Source organism: Rhinopithecus bieti, unplaced genomic scaffold (assembly GCF_001698545.2).
Source record: "Rhinopithecus bieti isolate Rb0 unplaced genomic scaffold, ASM169854v2 scaffold_13174, whole genome shotgun sequence".
NCBI lineage: Eukaryota > Metazoa > Chordata > Mammalia > Primates > Cercopithecidae > Rhinopithecus > Rhinopithecus bieti.
The window spans coordinates 599,339-618,319 of NW_016807335.1; the positions used below are offsets into that span (position 1 = coordinate 599,339).

The window sequence follows — 18,981 nt, forward strand, 5'->3', positions numbered from 1 at the left end:
TTTGCAAGGTTTTGTTTGTTTGACAGCAGGAATGGGCTGGGGAGGGTTCCCCACGAGCTGGACCCCTTGTTCCATGTGGCCGTGAGAAGACCCACGGCGGTGCTGGCAGCCAAGGGGAGCCGGCAGAACGAGACCAGCTGGAGCGCACTGACTTCGAGGCTTTGTGTTCATTTCGCCCTAGGCCCCTTCTCGATGGGCTTTCCAGTGTCCTTTCCCCGGAGCTTGAGGCCGATGGCCCGCTCGATCTTGCCCAGCACCTGATTATTGGGTATGGCCCGTCCGCTCTCATAGTCCGCGATCACCTGTGGCTTCTCATTGATTTTCGTGGCCAGGTCCTTCTGCGTAAGCCCCTTGCTCTGCCGACCCTGCTGGATCACCTTGCCCACCTCCAGGGTCACCCTGTCATGGTGCAGCTCCTCCGTCTCCCGGTCCAGCTTGGCTGTGTTCTTGGTGATAGAATGTTGTTTGTTCTGGCCAGCAGCCCATTTCTTGGAAGTCTCCACATCTTCTCCTCGTCTCTGTGCCGCTAAGATAGCCTGCTTGGACTTGGCCTGGGCGGCCGTGGGGCCCTTCTTGCGCAGCACCGTCACCGTGTCCCAGTCGCTCTCGGCCATGGCGGGCGAAGGCGGGCGTCCGTCCGGCGGCTCAGCGGCAGCTGCTCAAGAACTCTTTTTAGATTTGTTGAAACAGGTCACAGTAGAGAGAGAGGTGAATATGGGGAGTCACAACTTAACAGGAGCAAACCCGTAAGTAAGAACCCTCCATGGAAACAAATGCTGAGGCAGGAAAACCTGAACTGTAATTGGTAAATTACTAGAGGCTCCAGAGGGACCTGTCTGAGAGTTTAAAACACCATGGGTGGGGTGAGGACTCAGCCAAAGGTCATTTGTAAATGACCTTTTTTATGTTGAGGAACTTTTCTTGTATACGCAAACTGTTGAGAGTTTTTATCAAAAAAGGATGTTGGATTTTGTTGAATACTTCCTGTGTCAATTGAGATGATCATGTGGTTTTGTCTTTCAGTCTGTGATGTGTCACTTTGATTGACTTACCTTTGTTAAACCAGTCTTGCCTGCTATGGGTAAATCCCACTTGATCATACTGTAGAATCTTTTTGATGTATTGTTGAATTTGATTTGCTAATATTTTATCGATAATTTTTGCATAAATGTCAGAGTTACTGCCTTGCAGTTTTCTTTTTTCTTATGATATCTTTGCCTGGCTTAGGAATCAAGATAATACTTGCCAAAACATCTATGATTAACATACTAAGGATTTTAATGGAAAAAGTAGACAACCTGCAAGAACAGATGGATATTGAAAATAGAGATATGGAAATTATAGGAATCAAAAGGAACTGTTAGAGATCAAAAACACTGTAACAAAGATAAAGAATGTCTTTGGTGGGCTCACTATCAGACTGGACACAGCTCAGCTAAGAGTAGCATGAGGATGCATAAATAGAAGCTTCCAAAACTGAAAAGTAAAGAGAATAACGACTTAAAAAAATTTTTTTTGAATAGCCTTAACTGCGGGACAACTACAAAAGATGTAACATACCATAAAGGGAATACCAGAACAAGAAGAAAGAGAAGGAAATGGAAGCAATATTTCAAGCAATAATGATTGCAAACTTTCCCAGATTAATATAAAACACCAAACCACAGATCCCAGAAGCTGAGAAAACATGGAGCCAGATAAATGTCAAAACCAAATAACCAAGAAAAGGAGGCAAGTCGTATGGAAACTTCAAAAAAAACAAAGATAAAGAAAAAAAGTCTCAAAAGAAGCCAAAGGGGAGAAAAACCTTACCTATAGAGAAGCAAAGGTAAGAATTACGTCTAGGTTCTCCTCAGAAATCATACCAACAAGAAGAGAATGGAGTGAAATATTTAAAGCGCTGAGAGAATAAAACCCACCAACTTAGAATTCTGCACCCTGCAAAAGTATTCCTCAAAAAGTGAAAGAGAAATAAAGACTGTCTCAGACAAACAAAAATTGAGGGAATTTGTTGCTAGTAGACCTGCTTTGTAAGAAATGTTAAAATAAGTTTTCAAAGAGAAGATAAGTGATATAGGTCAGAAACTCACTGAATGAAGATGACATGATTATGTAGAGAATCCAAAAGAATCAACAAAAAAACCTCTTGGAATTAATAAGTGATTAATCATAACAAGGTTGCAGGATATAAGGTTAATATATAAAAGTTAATCACTTTCCTATGTACTCCCAATAAACAAGTGAAATTTGGAATTAAAACACAGGACTATTTACATTAGCACCCTTCAAAAATGAAATAGGTATAAATGCAACAAAATATGTATAAGATCTATATTAGGAAAACTACAAAACTCTGATAAAAGACATTAAGAACAACTAATAGTTGGGGAAATATTTTGTGTTCATAGATAGGAAGACTCAATATTGTCAAGATGTCAGTTCTTCCCAACTTGATCCATAGATTCAATACAATCCCAATCAAAATATCAGTAACATTTTGTAGATAAGGATAAATTGTTTTAAAGTTTCTATGGAGAGGCAAAAGACACAGAATAACCAACACAATATTGAACAAGAGGAATAAAGTTGGAAGATTGACATTACCCAACATCAAGATTTACCATAAAGCTACAATAATTAAGATATTATTTATTGTAATAATTAAGTATGGCATTGGCAAAAGAATAGGCAAATAGATTGATGGACTAGAATAGAGGGCCCAAAAATATACCCACATAAATATAGTCAACTGATCTTTGATAAAGGAGCAAATATAATACAATGTAGCAAAGATAGTCTTTACAACAAATGGCACAGGAACAAATGGATATATCCACATACAAAACAAAATAATTAATCTAGTCACAGATCTTACACTCCTCACAAAAGTGTTCTCAGAATGGATTATAGACCTAAAGGTAAAACATAAAACTTTAACACTTGTAGACATTAACTTAGGAGAAAATCTGAATGACCTAGGATATGGTGTTGATGTTTCAGATACAATGCTAAAGGAACAATCCATGAAAGAAATAAGAAGCTGGACATCATTAAAATTAATAACTTCTGCTTTACAAAAAACAATGTCAAGTAAATGAGAAGATAAGCCACAGACTGGGAGAAAATGTTTGCAAAAGACACATCCGATAATGGACTGTTAACCAAAATATGTTTTTAAAAACCCTTATAGCTCAATAATAAGAAAATGAACAACCCAATTTAGGAATGGGCAAAAGACCTTGGCACCTCACCAGTGAAAATATACAGATGGTGAGTAAACATATGAAACGATGTTGGCTGGGTGCCAGTGGCTCATGTCTATAATCCCAGCACTCCAGGAGGCCAACACAAGAGGATCACCCAGGAGTTTGAGACCAGCCTGGACAACATAGAGAGACCCTGTCTCTACAAAATAAAATTAATTAATTAATTAATTAGCTGGATGTGGTGGTGTGCACCTGTAGTCATGGCTACCTAAGAGGCTGAGGTGGGTGGATCGCTTGACCCCAAGAGTTCAAGATTGCAGCAAGTCGTGACTGCCACCACACTCTAGCCTAGGCAACAGAGACCCTGTCTCAAAAAAATAAAAATAAAAAGGAAGAAGGAAAAGATGTTCAACATCATGTGTCATTAGGGTATTACAAATTAAAGCCATGAGATACCACTTCCAGACCTATTAGAATAGCCAAAATCCAAAATACTGACAACACTAAATGCTTGCAAGGATGTGGAGCAATAGGAACTCTCATTCTGGTGGGAATGCAAAATGATACAGCCACCTTGGAAGACAGTTTGAAAATTTCTTACAAAATTTAATATACTCTTACCATACCATTCAGCAGCCATGCTCTTTGGTATTTACCCAAATGAATTGTAAGCTTGTGTCCACACAAAAGTCTGCACAGTGATATTTATAACAGCTTTATTCGTAATTGCCAAAACTTGGAAACAACCAAGGTATTCTTCAGTAGGTGAATGAATAAACTGTAGTCCAGACAATGAAATTTTATTCAGTGCTAAAAACAAATGAGTTATCAAGCCATGAAAAGACATGTAGAAAAGTTAAATGCATATTTCTGAGTGAAAGAAGCCAATCTGAAAAGGCTATGTACTATATAATCCCAACTGTTTGACATTCTCTAAAAGGCAAAACTATGGAGACAGTGAAAAGATCAATGGTTGCCAGGAGTTGGGGGAAGGAGGGATCAGTAGGCAGAACATAGAGGATTTTTAGGGCAATGAAACTATTCTGTGTGATATTTCAATGGTGGATACAAGACGTTACGCATTTGTCAAAACCCATGGACCATATAACACCAAGAGTGAGTTCTAATGTGAACTGTGGACTTTAGGTGATTTGATGATGTTTCAGTGTAGCTTTGTTAATGTAACAAATACATCACGGCGGTGAGGGATATTGATAGTGGAGGAGGTTGTGTGGGAGAGGGCATAAGGGGTGGATGGGAACTCTGTACTTTACACTCAGTTTTGCTATGAACCTAAAACTGCTCTGAAACACAAAGCTTATTAATTTATTAATTTACTTTTTTTAGGTTAATTGTCTTCCTAGTAAAGGGGATAGATACTAGTATATTTGGTAATGGGTAGATTCAATTCCTACATCCAGCAGACTGGTAGACTTTCTGAAGGAAAATACAACTAAAATACAACTGAATTCAGGATAAATGACAACAAACATAATGTAATGCCTTTAATAAAATAAAAGTGGATCTGAAAACAAAACCACCACCAGAAAAACAAAAGGCAGAGAAGGGAGTCCTGTGGAGCAAGAGCAATAATGCAGGGTGGCCCTGAGAACCAGTGTCCTCAGTGCTGCAACTGGCAACTGGGCTGTGGGCCCAAGTAAAGTGACACTGCTGACCTGAGAGCCCAGCACCAGTGCTGGGACATGTGGAGGGCCCAAACCAGTCCCACGTTGCTAGGAACTCTGGCAACTAGCAGAAACAAATATACTTAACTTAGTGGTGGGGCCGGGTGCGGTGGCTCATGCCTCTAATCTCAGCGCTTTGGGAGTTCGAGGCCAGCCTGGCCAACATGGTGAAACCCTGTCTCTACTAAAAAACTACAAAAATTAGCCATGTAATCCCAGCTACTTGGGAGGCTGAGGCAAAAGAATTGCTTGAACCCAGGAAGCAGAGGTTGCAGTGAGCCAAGATTGCACCACTGCACTCCAGTTTGGGTGACAGAGTGAGACTCCCTCTCAAAAAATAAATATATAAATAAATAAACAAACAAATAAATAATAAATAAATAAATGAAAGAAGGAAAGTAGAGGTGTTTAGTCTCTCTGATTTTCAAAATGTAAAACCATTTTCAACAAAATGTAAGCTCGTAATCAAAAGTCACCTAACACAGAAGTAAACAGGCTACAGGCTGTGAATAAGCAGAAGCAAATACAAGAGATAAAGATAGCCAAGGCACTTTCAGATATAGGAAATATGAGATATAAAATAACTATGAAATATTTGAAGGCATAAAAATGGAGTTACAAAACAGGCAATAAATGAGAAACTAATAAATATGGCTAGGCAAATTTGAAAGAGAACAAATTGTAATAGTTAAAAATGAACGATACAGTTGTTGAATTTAAAACTCAGTGCATGGGTTAAAGAGTAGATTAGACACTGCTGAAGATAAATTTGATGAGTCAGAAGATAGATCTGAAGAAATTACCAAAATGGAACACAGGAAGAAAAGAGATAAAAAGTTTGAAGGGAATATTAAGAGACATTAAGAAGAGAATAATATATGTCTGAGCAGAGTCAGAGAAGGTAAGAACAGAAAGAATGAAAAAAGCAATTTTTAAGAAACAGTGGCTGAAAATCTGCCATATCTGATAAAGGTTATGAATGCACAGACACGTGTACTGAAGCATATATACAGTAAGCAGTGAGAAAGAAAATTAATTCATATTTCAGCTGATTTTAATGAAATTGAACAATAGCAAACAGCAAAGACAATGTTTTAAAAGTCCAGAAAGAAAAGGCAGGCCATCTACAAAAGGTGGACAATCAGACTGACAGACTTGTCAATGACAGCAATGGAAGGCATAATATCTTCATAGTACCAAAATGAGATAATAATCTAGGACTATATTTCAAGTAAAATGGTAGAATAAAAGTATTTTCAGATTTAACAAAAAAATTATTTCCAGTGCATTTAGAATCAACAGATTTTCACTAAAGGAGCTTCTAAAGAATATATTTAGGAAAAATAAATTATTCCAGAATTATTCCAGGAAGAAAATCTGAGCTATGAGAATAAATACTAACTATAGAAATTGATAGAAATAATATTTTATCAAAGTTAATTTTCTGGTTTTGATCATTGTACAATGGTTGTGTAAAATGTTAACATTTGGAAGGCTATGTAAAGGGTATACTATTTATTTAACAGATTTCATTTGTTTTGTTTTGTGACAGGATCTTGTGCTATCACCTAGGCTGGAGTGCAGTGGTGTGGTCATATTTACTGTCTCAAACTCCTAGGCTCAAGCTATCCTCCAGCCTCAGTCCCCCAAGTAGCTGGGACTACAGGCATGTGCTGGCTAATGTTGTTGGTTTTTCTTCTTCTTTTCCTTTTTTTTTTGTAGAAATGGCATTTTGTTCTATTGCCCAGGCTGGTCTCAAACTCCTGGCTTCAAGCAGTCCTCCCACCTCAGCCTTCCAAAGTGCTGGGATTACAGGTGTGAGCCACTGCAAGCAGCCTCTGTAACAGATTTACTGAGATATAATTTACATACCACAGAATTCACTCATTTCAAATGTACAAGTTAGTGGTTTTTGCAACTGCAGTTTTCTCTCTAGCCATCACCACTATCTAATTTCTGAACATCTTCATCGTATCTGAAAGAAAAAAGAAAAAATCCCTTATCCATTAGCAATGATTGCCACTTCCTCTTCCAGCCCCTGGCAGCCACTAATCTACTTTCTGTCTGTATGGATTTGCCTATTTTGTATATTTCATATAAATGAAATTGTGCAGTGTGTGGCCTTTTGTAACTGTTTCTTTCTCTTTGTATGTTTTCAGGGTTCATACATGTTGTAGCATGTTCATTCTTTTTACTGCTAAATAATATTCCTGTGTATGATTATACCACATTCTATTCATCCGTTCATTTATTGATGGACATTTGGCATGTTTCCATTTTTTGGTTATTGTGAAAAATGCTGCTATGAATATTCATGTACAGTGTTGGTGTGAACATGTGTTTTCCATTCTCTTGGGTAGATAGATACCTAAGAGTGGAATTACTGGGTCATATGTTAACTCTATGTTTAACATTTTGAAGAACTGACAAACTGTTTATTGCAAAGTATCTGGGCCATTTTACAATTCTACCAAAATGGATGAGTTCCAATTTCTCCATATCCTTGTCAGCACTTGTTAGTGTCTGACATTTTGATTCTAGCCATCCTAGTGATTTAAAGTGCTATTTCATTGGGCTTTGATTGGCATTTCCCTAATGACGAATGATGAGCATCTTTCTATGTGCTTTTTATTGTTCATTTTTATGTTTTTTGGAGAAATGTCTATCCAAATACTTTGCCTGTTAATTGGTTTGCTAATTAATTGGGTTATTTGTTTTTTATTATTGAGGTGTAAGAGTTTTTTTTTTGTTTTTTTGTTTTTTTTTTTTTGAGACGGAATCTCGCTCTGTCACCCAGGCTGGAGTGCAGTGGCGTGATCCTGGCTCACTGCAACCTCCACCTCCCAGGTTCAAACAATTCTCCTGCCTCAGACTCTTGAGTAGCTGGGATTACAGGTGTGTGTTACCACGCCTGGCTAATTTTTTGTATTTTTCATAGAGACGGGGTTTCGCCGTGTGAGCCAGGATGGTCTGAATGTCCTGACCTCATGATCCGCCCGCCTCGGCCTCCCAAAGTGCTGGAATTACAGGCATGAGCCATCTCACCCAACCTGAGAGTTCTTTATATATTCTGAATACAAGTCCCTTATCAGATATGATTTTTTTCCTATTCTCTGGGTTGTCTTTTTATTTTCTTGATGTTGCCCGTCAAAGTCCAAAAGTTTTAATTTTGATAAAATCCAATTTGTGTTTTATTTCATCACTTATGCTTTTGGTTTGGTTTTTTTTTTTGAACTGAATCTTAATTTTATTTCATTTTAGTCAAGTTAAAATAGGTTTAAAAACTAATACTCACTTTGGTTATTGAAAAACATCCAAGTATTCACAATTTAGGTGTGTGAATCTACTTTTTTTTTCTGTCTCTATTTTATAAAAATTTTTTCCCCATAGGTTATTGGGGTACAGGTAGTATTTGGTTACATGAGTAAGTTCTTTAGTGGTGATTTGTGAGATTTTGGTGCACCCATCACCCGAACAGTATACAACACATCCTATTTGTAGTCTTTTATCCCTTGCTACCCTCCCACCCTTTCCCCAAAGTCCCCAAAGTCCATTGTATCATTCTTATGCCTTTGTGTCTTCATAGCTTAGTTCCCATGTATCAGTGAGAACATATGATGTCTGGTTTTCCATTCCTGAGTTACTTCACTTAATAGTCTCCAATCTCATCCAGGTTGCTGCAAATGCCGTTAATTCATTCCTTTTTATGGTTGAGTAGTATTCCATTTTGTGTGTATCTATATATATATACCACAGTTTCTTTATCCACTTGTTGGTTGATGGGCATTTGGGTTGCTTTTGGTTCCATGATTTTGCAATTGCGAGTTGTGCTGCTATAAACCTGGGTGCAAGTGTCTTTTTCATATAATGACTTCTTTTCCTCTGGGCAGATACCCAGTAGTGGGATTGCTGGATCACATGGTAGTTCTTTTAGTTCTTTAAGAAACCTCCACACTGTTTTCCATAGTGACTGTACTAGTTTACATTCCCACCAGCAGTGTAGGAGTGTTCCTTGATCACTGCATCCATGCTAACGTCTACTATTTTTTTATTTTTTGATTATGGCCATCCTTGCAGGAGTGAGGTGGTATTGCATGGTGGTTTTAATTTGCATTTCCCTAATCATTAGTGATGTTGAGCGTTTTTTCATATGTTTGTTGGCCATTTGTATATCTTCTTTTGAGAATTGTCTATTCATGTCTTTAGCCCACTTTTTGATGGGATTTTTTTTTTTCTTACTGATTTATTTGAGTTTGTTGTAGATTCTGGATATTAGTCCTTTGTCAGATGTACAGATTGTGAAGATTTTCTCCCACTCTGTGGGTTGTCTGTTTACTCTCCGGACTGTTCCTTTTACCGTGCAAAAGCTCGTTTGTTCAATTAAGTCCCAGCTATTAATCTTTGTTTTTATTGCATTTGCTTTTGGGTTCTTGGTCATTAAATCCTTGCCTAAGCCAATGTCTAGAAGGGTTTTTCCAATGTTATCTTCTAGAATGTTTATAGTTTCAGGTCTTAGATTTAAGTCCTTAATCAATCTTGTGTTGATTTTTACATAAGGTGAGAGATGAGGATCCAGTTTCATTCTCCTACATGTGGCTAGCCAATTATCCCAGCACCATNCCCCACTGTATGTTTTATTTGCTTTGTCGAAGATCAGTTGGCTGTAAGTATTTGGGTTTATTTCTGGGTTCTCTATTCTGTTCCATCAGTCTATGTGCCTATTTTTATACCAGTACCACACTGTTTCAGTGACTGTGGCCTTATAGTATGGTTTGAAATCAGGTAGTGTGATGCCTCCAGATTTGTTCTTTTTGCTTGATCTCGCTTTGGCTATGTGGGCTTTTTGTTGTTGTTGTTCCATATGAATTTTAGAATTGGCTTTTTGAATTCTGTGAAGAATGATGGTGGTATTTTGATGGGGATTGCATTTAATTTGTAGATTGGTTTTGGCAATATGGTCATTTTCACAATATTGATTCTACCCATCTATGAGTATGGGATGTGTTTCTATTTGTCTTGTCTATTTGTAATTTCTTTCAGCAGTGTTTTGTAGTTTTCCTTAACATTTTGAAGAACTACCAAACTGTTTATTGCAAAGTATCTGAGCCATTTTACAATTCCACCAAAATGGATGAGTTCCAATTTCTCCAGGCCTTTTGCCTCCTTGGTTAGTTATATTCCTAAGTATTTTATTTTATTTTATTTGTTTATTTTATTTTTGCAGCTATTGTAAAAGGAGTTGAGTTCTTGATTTGATTCTCTGCTTGGTCACTGTGTATAGAAGAGCTACTGATTTGTGTACATTAATCTTGTATCCAGAAACTTTGTTGAATTATTTTATCAGTTCTAGGAGCTTTCTGGAGGGATCTTTAGGGTTTTCGAGGTAAACAATCATATCAGCAAACAATGACAGTTTGACTTCCTCTTTACCAATTTGGATGCCCTTTATTTCTTTCTCTTGTCTGATTGGACTGGCTAGGACTTCCAGTACTGTGTTGAAGAGGAGTGGTGAGAATGGGCATCCTTGTCTTGTTCCAGTTCTCAGAGGGAATGTTTTCAACTTTTCCTTATTCAGTATTATGTTGGCTGTCAGCTTTTACTACACTGAGGTATGTCCCTTGTATGCTGATTTTGCTGAGAGTTTTAATCATAAAGGGATGTTGGATTTGTTGAATGCTTTTTCTGCATCTGTTGAGACGATCATGTGATTTTTGTTTTTAATTCTGTTTATGTGGTATATCACATTTATTGATTTGTGTATGTTAAACCATCCCTGCATCCCTGGTATGAAACCCACTTGATCATGATGGATTTTCTTTTTGATATGTTATGGGATTCAGTTAGCTAGTATTTTGTTAAGGATTTTAGCATCTGTGTTCATCAGGGATATCAGTCTGTAGTTTTCTTTTCTGGTTATGTCATTTCCTGGTTTTGGTATTAGGGTGTTGCTGGTTTCCTAGAATGAATTAGGGAGGGTTCCCTCTTTCTCTATCTCATGGAATAGTATCAAAAGGATTGGCATCAATTCTTCTTTGAGTGTCTGGCAGAATTCTGCGTAAATCTATCTGGTTCTGGACTTTTTTTGTTGGTAATTTTTTAATTACCATTTTAATCTTGCTGCTTGTTATTGGTCTGTTCAGGGTATCTAATTCTTCCTGATTTAAGCTAGGAGGGTTGTATTTTTCCAGGATTTTATCCATCTCTTCTACGTTTTCTATTTTATATGTGTAAGGGTGTTCATAGTAGCCTCGAATGATCTTTTATATTTCAGTGGTGTTGGTTGTAATATCTCCCATTTCGTTTCTTAATGAGGTTATTTGGATTTTCTCTCTTCTTTTCTTGGTTAATGTCGCTAATGGTTTATCAATTTTATTTATCTTTTCAAAGAACCAGCTCTTTGTTTCATTTATCTTTTGCATTTTTTTCTTGTTTTGATTTCATTGATTTCTGCTCTTATCTTGGTTATTTCCTTTCTTCTGCTGGGTTTGGGTTTGGGTTTGGGTTTGGTTTGTTCTTGTTTCTCTAGTTCCTTAAGGTTTGACCTTAGGATATCAGTTTGTGCTCTTTCAGTCTTTTTGATGTAGGTGTTTAGGGCTATGAACTTTCCTCTTAGCACTGCCTTTGCAGTATCCCAGGGGGTTTGATAGGTTGTGTCATTATTGTCATTCAGCTTGAATAATTTTTAAATTTCCATCTTGATTTCATTTTTGACCCAATGATCATTCAGGAGCAGGTTATTTAATTTCCATGTATTCACATGGTTTCGAAGGTTCCTTTTGATTTCCAGTTTTATTACACTGTGGTCTGAGAGAGTACTTGATATAATTTCAATTTTCTTAAATTTATTGAAGCTCATTTTGTGGCCTGTCATTTGGTCTGTCTTGGAGAAAGTTCCATGTGCTGTTGAATAGAATGTGTATTCTTTGGTTGTTGGACAAAATGTTCTGTATATATCTGTTAAGTCCATTTGTTCCAAGGTATAGTTTAAATCCATTGTTTCTTTGTTGCCATTCTCTCTTGATGACCTGTCTAGTGCTGTCAATGGAGTATTGAAATCCCCCACTATTAATGTGTTGCTGTCTATCTCATTTTTTAGGTCTATTAGTAAGTGTTTTATAAATTTGGGAGCTCCAGTGTTAGATACATATGTGTTTAGACCTTTTACCATTATATAATGTCCCTCTTTGTCTTTTTTAACTGCTGTTGCTTTAAGTTTGTTTTGTCTGATATAAGAATAGGTATTCCTGCTCACTTTTGGTGTCCCTTTGCATGAAATGCCTTTTTCCACCCCTTTACTTTATGTGAGTCCTTATGTATTAGGTGAGTCTCCTGAAGGCAGCAGATAGTTGGTTGGTGAGTTCTTATCCATTTTGTAGTTCTGTATCTTTTAAGTAGAGCATTTAGGTCATTTGCATTCAATGTTACTATTGAGATATGAGGTACTATAGAATTCATCTGCTATTTGTTATCTGTGTACCTTGGTTTTTTTGCTATTTATTTTTGCCTTTTAAATTGTATTTTTGTTTTATAGGTCCTGTGTGATTTATGCTTTAAAAAGGTTCTGTTTTGATGTGTTTCCAGGATTTGTTTCAAGATTTAGAACTCCTTTTAGCATTTCTTGTAGTGGTGTCTTGGTAGTGGTGAATTTTCTCAGCATCTGTTTGTCTGAAAAAGACTGAATCTTTCCTTCCTATATGATGCTTAGTTTCACTGGATACAAAATTCTTGGCTGATAATTGTTTTGTTTGAGGAGGCTGAAGATAGGGCCCCAATCCCTTTTGGCTTGTATGGTTTCTGCTGAGAAATCTGCTGTTAACCTGATAGGTTTTCCTTTATAGGTTACCTGGCACATTTGTCTCACAGCTCTTAAGATTCCTTCCTTTGTCTTAACTTTAGATAACCTGATGACAATGTGCCTAGGTGATGATCTTTTTGTGATAAATTTCCCAGGTGTTCTTTGTGGCTCTTGTATTTGGATGTCTGCGTCTCTAGCAAGGCCAGGGAAGTTTTCCTCGATTATTCCCCCGAATCTGTTTTCCAAACTTTGGATTTGTCTTCTTTCTCAGGAACACCGATTATTCTTAGGTTTGGTCATTCAACATAATCCCAGACTTCTTGGAGGCTTTGTTCATATTTTCTTTTTTTTTTTTTTTTTAATTTGTCTTTGTTGGGCTGGGTTAATTTGAAGACCTTGTCGTCAAGCTCTGAATTTTTTTCTTCTATTTGTTCAGTTCTATTGCTGAGACTTTACAGAGTATTTTGCATTTCTGTAAGTGTGTCCAATGTTTCCTGAAGTTTTGATTGTTTTTTTCTTTAGGCAATCTATTTCCCTTTACTTCTTGTATCGCTTTTTGGATTTAATTGCATTGGGCCTTGCTTTTCTCTGGTGCCTCCCTGATTAGCTTAATAACTGACCTTCTGAATTCTTTTTCAGTTAAATCGGAATTTCTTCTTGGTTTGAATCCATTTCTGGTGAGCTAGTGTGATTTTGGGGGGGTGCCAAAGAGCCTTGTTTTGTCAATTTACCAGAGTCGGTTTTCTGGTTCCTTCTCATTTGGGTGGGCACTGTCAGAAGGTCTGGGGCTGAAGGCTGTTGTTCAGATTCTTTTGTCCCACTGGGTGGGGATGTTCCCTTGATGTGGTACTCTGTCCTTTTTCCTATAGATGTGGCTTCCTGTGAGCCAAGCTGCAGTGATTGTTATCTCTCTTCTGGGTCTAGCCACCCAGCATGTCTTCCAGGCTCTGGGCTGGTACTGGGGGTTGTCTGCACGGAGTCCTGTCATGTGAACTGTCTATGGCTCTCTCAGCCATGGATACCAGCACCTGTTCTGGTGGAGGTAGAAGGGGGGTGAAATGAACTCTGTGAGGGTTCTTAGCTTTGGTGGTTTAATGTTCTATTTTTGTGCTGGTTGGCCCCCTGCCAGGAGGTGCCACTTTCCAGAGAGCATCAGCTGTGGTAGTGTGGAGAGGAACCAGCCGTGGGCGGGGCCCTGGAACTCCCAAGAGTATATGCTCTTTGTCTTCAGCTACCAGGGTGGGTAGGGAAGGCCTATCAGGTGGGGGCAAAGCTAAGCGAATCTGAGCTCAGACTCTCCTTGGGCAGGTCTTGCTGCTGCTGAGTATTTGGGGTGTCTCCTGGGTCCTGCAAGAGCAGTCCACTTCTTCAGAGGGTCTGTGGGTTCTCTCAGGATTCTTGGTTTGTTCTTGCAGTCATTCTGGAGCTAAAATCCACGATGCGAGCCTCCGCACACTGCTCTAAGTCGGTGCTGCAATCTTTATTTTATAAAATCTTAATACAGATCAAGTGTTTCTGAGGAAAATGTAGCATACAAATTGAAATGTAAAAGTGTAAAATACAGGATTTTTAAAACTTGGTATTAAAAAAATAATGTAAGGTATCTCACTAATCATTTTTATACTGGTTACATGTTGAAATGAGAATCTTTTGAAGACATTGGGCTAAATAAAATGTAGTTTTGAAATGAATGTCACCCTTTCATTTTACTTTATTTTTTTTTTTCCGAGATGGAGTTTTGCTCTGTCACCCATGCTGGAGTGCAGTGGTGCGATCTCGGCTCACTGCAACCTCCACCTCCCAGGTTCAAGCCATTCTCCTGCCTCAGCCTCTTGAGGAGCTGGGACTACAGGCGCCAGCCACCATTTCCAGCTAATTTTTGTATTTTTATTAGAGATGGGGTTTCACCATGTTGGCCAGGATGGTCTTGATCTCTGACCTTGTGATCCACCTGCCTCACCCTCCCAAAGTGCTGGGATTACATGCGTAAGCCACCGTGCCCGGCCTCTTTTTACTTTTTTAATGTGGTTACTAGTAAATTTTAAAATTCCTATTGACTTGATAAATCTACTAGAAAGGATCACTTGCGCTTTTGATGTCATACCCAATAAACCATTGCCTAACCCAAGGGAACAAAGATTTAGTCCTATGTTTTCTTCCAAGAGTTCTGTAGTTTTCACACTTACTTTTCATCAATAAAAATTAATAAACTTAGCTAGATGCAACAACATGAAGACTCTTAGAAACATAGTGTTCAATGAAGAAGACATGTCATTAATTACAAATAGAAGAAAGCACAAAACAAACAAAATAAATCATTTATTATTTTGAGATACAAACATATATTGTAAAACTTTTTTCAAACATTAGAAAATTCTATATCTAAACTCCAGGATAGTGAATATCTCTGTCCAGGAGATAGAAAGTTGGGAGTGGGACAGGGAAGAAGTACATTGGGTAGATTCAATAGTATTGGTAGCATAGAAGTTCTTAAGGTGGATGGTGCATTTGTGGGTATCTGTTTATTATTAAGCTCCCTAACTTACAGATATGTAGGCTAGGAAATAATAACTATGTGTGTGTGTGTGTATGTGTGTGTGTGTGTGTATATATATATATGTGTGTGTGTGTGTGTGTGTGTGTGTTTTTTGGTTTTTTTTTTTTTTGAGACAAGGTGTTGCTCTGTTTCCCAGGCTGGAGTGCAGTGGTGTGATCTCAACTCACTGTAGCCTCCACCTCCCAGGTTAAAGCAATTCTTGTGTGTCAACCTCCCTAGTAGCTGGGACTACAGGAGTGTGCCACCATGCCCGGCTAAGTTTTGTATTTTCAGTAGAGATGGGGTTTCATCATGTTGCCCAGGCTGGTCTCAAACTCCTGACCTCAAGTGATCCCCCCACCTTAGCCCCCCCATATGTGAGCCACCACGCCCAGCCAATAATAAGATTTTAAAGGAAGCAACTGTGATTAAATGCTCTGCAGAGATTTAATTGACCATGTTGTGAGGATTTGGTCTGTTTAGCATGGCAATGTCTTTAAAGTCTCTCAGCACACTACAAAGAAGTAGCAGGCATTATGGTGAAGGCAGAGTCACTAATACACTCTCATGGGGAGTCCCATCAGTTTTCCTCATGGACAGAAAATGATGACACAATCCAAAATAGCAGGTAACTAAAATCATCTTTTCTGCCTGGCTCTACGTGCCCATTGGTGAGCAGCTGATTTACCTTGCTCCCGGATGGTAGCATTGAAGTGCATTCAGTGTCAGAAGCCTCACTGCTTGGAATTTAAAATTTCCCTTTTACTCCCTAATCTGTAAAATGCTATCTCATGGACAATAAGCATTATGAGGGCAGCTATGTTACCTGTCTTGTTCACCACTGTATACCCAGGGCCTAGCACAGTGGCAGGTACATAGTAGATTCTTAGTAACCTGTAAGAAATGAAAGAATAATTTTTATAGGAACAAAAAATGTTTGATGGAGAATAAGTGTTGCTTAATACATTTGACTTTCTTTAATCTTCCCTTTTCCAACCATTCTGAAACTGCACTTCCAGTACAGCTGTGGTTCTAATGGCTCTCTTTGCATTAGAAACACCTGGGATGCTCTAAAAACACCTAATCAGGCCCACTCCACCAAAGATTCTGATTTAATTGCTTACTATAGCAACCAGCACATAGTAGTATGCAATAAAGTTGGAAGGAAGGAAGCAAAGGAAAAGAAAGGATGGAATGACAGAAGGAAGACAAATGGCTTGTTCATTTGTACTGTAAACCACCTTTACAATAAACGTATGTTCAATTATAAGTGCAAATAATCCACCACCTAAAGTACCATTGACTATATCATGTATATTCCTTAGTCTTTTCAGAAGCATTAAAAAAATGCAAATGTACTCTCATACATTGATTGTAAGATGTATCCTGATTTTAAAAAGAATTAAATGTGGTGATGAAAGGATAGAGTATCTCTAGAATCTAGGAAACGCAACCCACAGTCTCTAGGAGCTTTGGCTTTGAAACATCTGCTCTTTGTACCCTGGTTCCATACTCCTTGTGATATAGGAGTTATATTGTTCTTGTTTTTCTTGAAGATTCTGAAAATGTTTTCAACCCCCTTTTCTCTGTCTGGTTATAGTTCTTGCCTTGCTTAAAAAAAAATCATTTGTGCTGTATTTTCAAAGACCGTGTGTGTGTGTGTGTGTGTGTGTGTGTGTGTGTGTGTGTGTCCACGCGTGCATGTGTGTGTCCTTGGATTTGAGGTTGTGTTTCTAAGTGGTCTAGAAGGTCACTGCAGTTTTAAGAGGAACCATCTGCAAGTGCCAATTCTTACTTGAACTTGTGCTTTTAAAGGTTAAGTTGCCTTTGGGTAAGGCTTAATATGCTGTGTTTAAAAGTTCACCTGGCCAGGCGCGGTGGCTCATGCCTGTAATCCCAGCACTTTGGGAGTCCAAGGCTGGCAGATCACCAGGTCAGGAGTTTGAGACCAACCTGACCAATATGGTGAAACCTGTCTCTACTAAAAATACAAAAAAATTAGCTGGACTTGGTGGTGCATGCCTTTAATCTCAGCTACTCGGGAGGCTGAAGCAGAATTGCTTGAACCTGGGAGGTGGAGGTTGCAGTGAGCCGAGATTGCGCCACTGCACTCCAGCCTGAGTGACAGAGTAAGACTCCATCTCAAAAAAAAAAAAAAAAAAAAAAAAAAGTTCATCAAGTCAGGAAATGGTAAATATAAAGTTACATTTCCCTGTCACTTATCATTCTACAGCTCATTAAATTTCACCTAATTGCATATTCAGGATTCAGGATGTTAGTGTTTCTCAGCTTCACTACCAGACTGAAATCTTAACAACCAGGTCATGAGAGTTTTATTTACTTATCCCAGGCTATCAAAAGATCTTCCTTTAGGAATGGCAAGTTCCTGAGTAATAAATGTGACTTAGAAGTTTGAAAGGTAAATATTCCAGTAAATCTAACTCATTTTGTTAGTCATTCTAATTGCTTGTGGCATTTTCCATCATAACATTTTTTGATGGCAAAATGTTGATGGTAACAGTGGCCAGGAAACTAGATTTGATAAATGGCATGTATATCAAGAAAAATTTAACAGTTAAATGAGGCTAATTCTTCCACTCTTAGTTGGACTTTAAGCTTCTATCAAACCATGATGGGAAAAGTCTGACTTTGTTGACTGTGAGCTTTATGTGATCATTTTTTCCCCCAAGCCCTTTGAAGACAATGAAGGGAAAACCAGTATCATTCCACAAAAACTGCTGGGAGGAGGAAGTAGCTCCCAGTGAAGCATGACTTCTGCAGAGAGGGAAGCTAACTCTAGGACATTTATTTTGTGTAACTATAGTCTATAGATAAGCAACTGCCGCATTATCGGCAAATAAAAATAGTGTACATTCGAAAACCAATTCATACTGCAGAGTTCCTTGTGAGTTCACTTTACCGGTATCTGTTATCATCCAAATGCAAGAGTAGCATTAATTTTTTTAATGAGACATGCCTCTGGGCTTTTTTGATTTTTAAGCATTTCAGTGAATAAAGGGAAAAAAGAATGCCTATAAATTATGAAATGGATATTGATTCGCCCAAACTTGCCATGCTTTCGACATCTTTTGTTCATAGTTTATGTTAGATGAAATGTTCACATGATAATCAGTGTGTGTGTGTATTTTCTCTTCATTCTTTCATTAAGCCATTTAATAATATATTCTTCCCCATGAGATGGTTTAAGTTGTTTTGCTTGGTGCACACCGCCATCATGTCATCAGGGCTTTATTTTATTGTTGTTTGAAAGTGTCTCATGCTTAAAACATTAGAAAATACACTTGTGATTGTGGCTACAGGAAATGTAGAATTAATCTAGACTTACTTAAATATGGCAAGGTGAGGGTGGTTCAGAGAGAAGATAATAAATGACAATACCATTTGCTATGCAGATTCCAGAAATCTAAAAACCAGTAAGCTAAGAAATGTACATTTAAATTCAGTTGCTGTGAAGCCCAACTGGTATGAAACACAGGCAATTACATCAGTTGGCTTTACTTTGAAAAGACAAATCGAGAAAGGGTGGGGAGAGGATTCTTTTCTGGATACAATTAGTAGTATCTGTTGTGTAATAAATGTCACATGCTGTAGTGGCTACTCCATCTTTATTCCTCATGTCATAATATAACAGGAGATGCAAAAAGTTGATGTAGATGTTTTAAAAGATTGGCCACTGGGAATCAGTGGGAATCCAAAGCAGTGTGTGCCCACCACCATCCAATAAAGTGTGAGAGGTTA

At 38.1% G+C, this 18,981-nt stretch overlaps 2 protein-coding genes across 4 annotated transcripts in view; one reads left to right on the forward strand and one right to left on the reverse strand.

The window, feature by feature from the left end:
* On the reverse strand, nucleotides 1-663 carry LOC108535357 (endothelial differentiation-related factor 1). Its single transcript, XM_017881355.1, has one exon. The coding sequence runs from the start codon at nucleotides 612-614 to the stop codon at nucleotides 168-170; it is 447 nt and encodes a 148-aa protein (XP_017736844.1). The 5' UTR covers nucleotides 615-663; the 3' UTR covers nucleotides 1-167.
* Nucleotides 1-18,981, forward strand: part of CPVL (carboxypeptidase vitellogenic like) — a 160,641-nt gene that overhangs the window by 88,191 nt on the left and 53,469 nt on the right. The gene's annotated exons all lie outside the window — the stretch shown is intronic.

Excerpts from the sequence above, each read along its gene's own strand:
- LOC108535357 (XM_017881355.1), bottom strand. The coding sequence starts at position 614 with ATGGCCGAGAGCGACTGGGACACGGTGACGGTGCTGCGCAAGAAGGGC.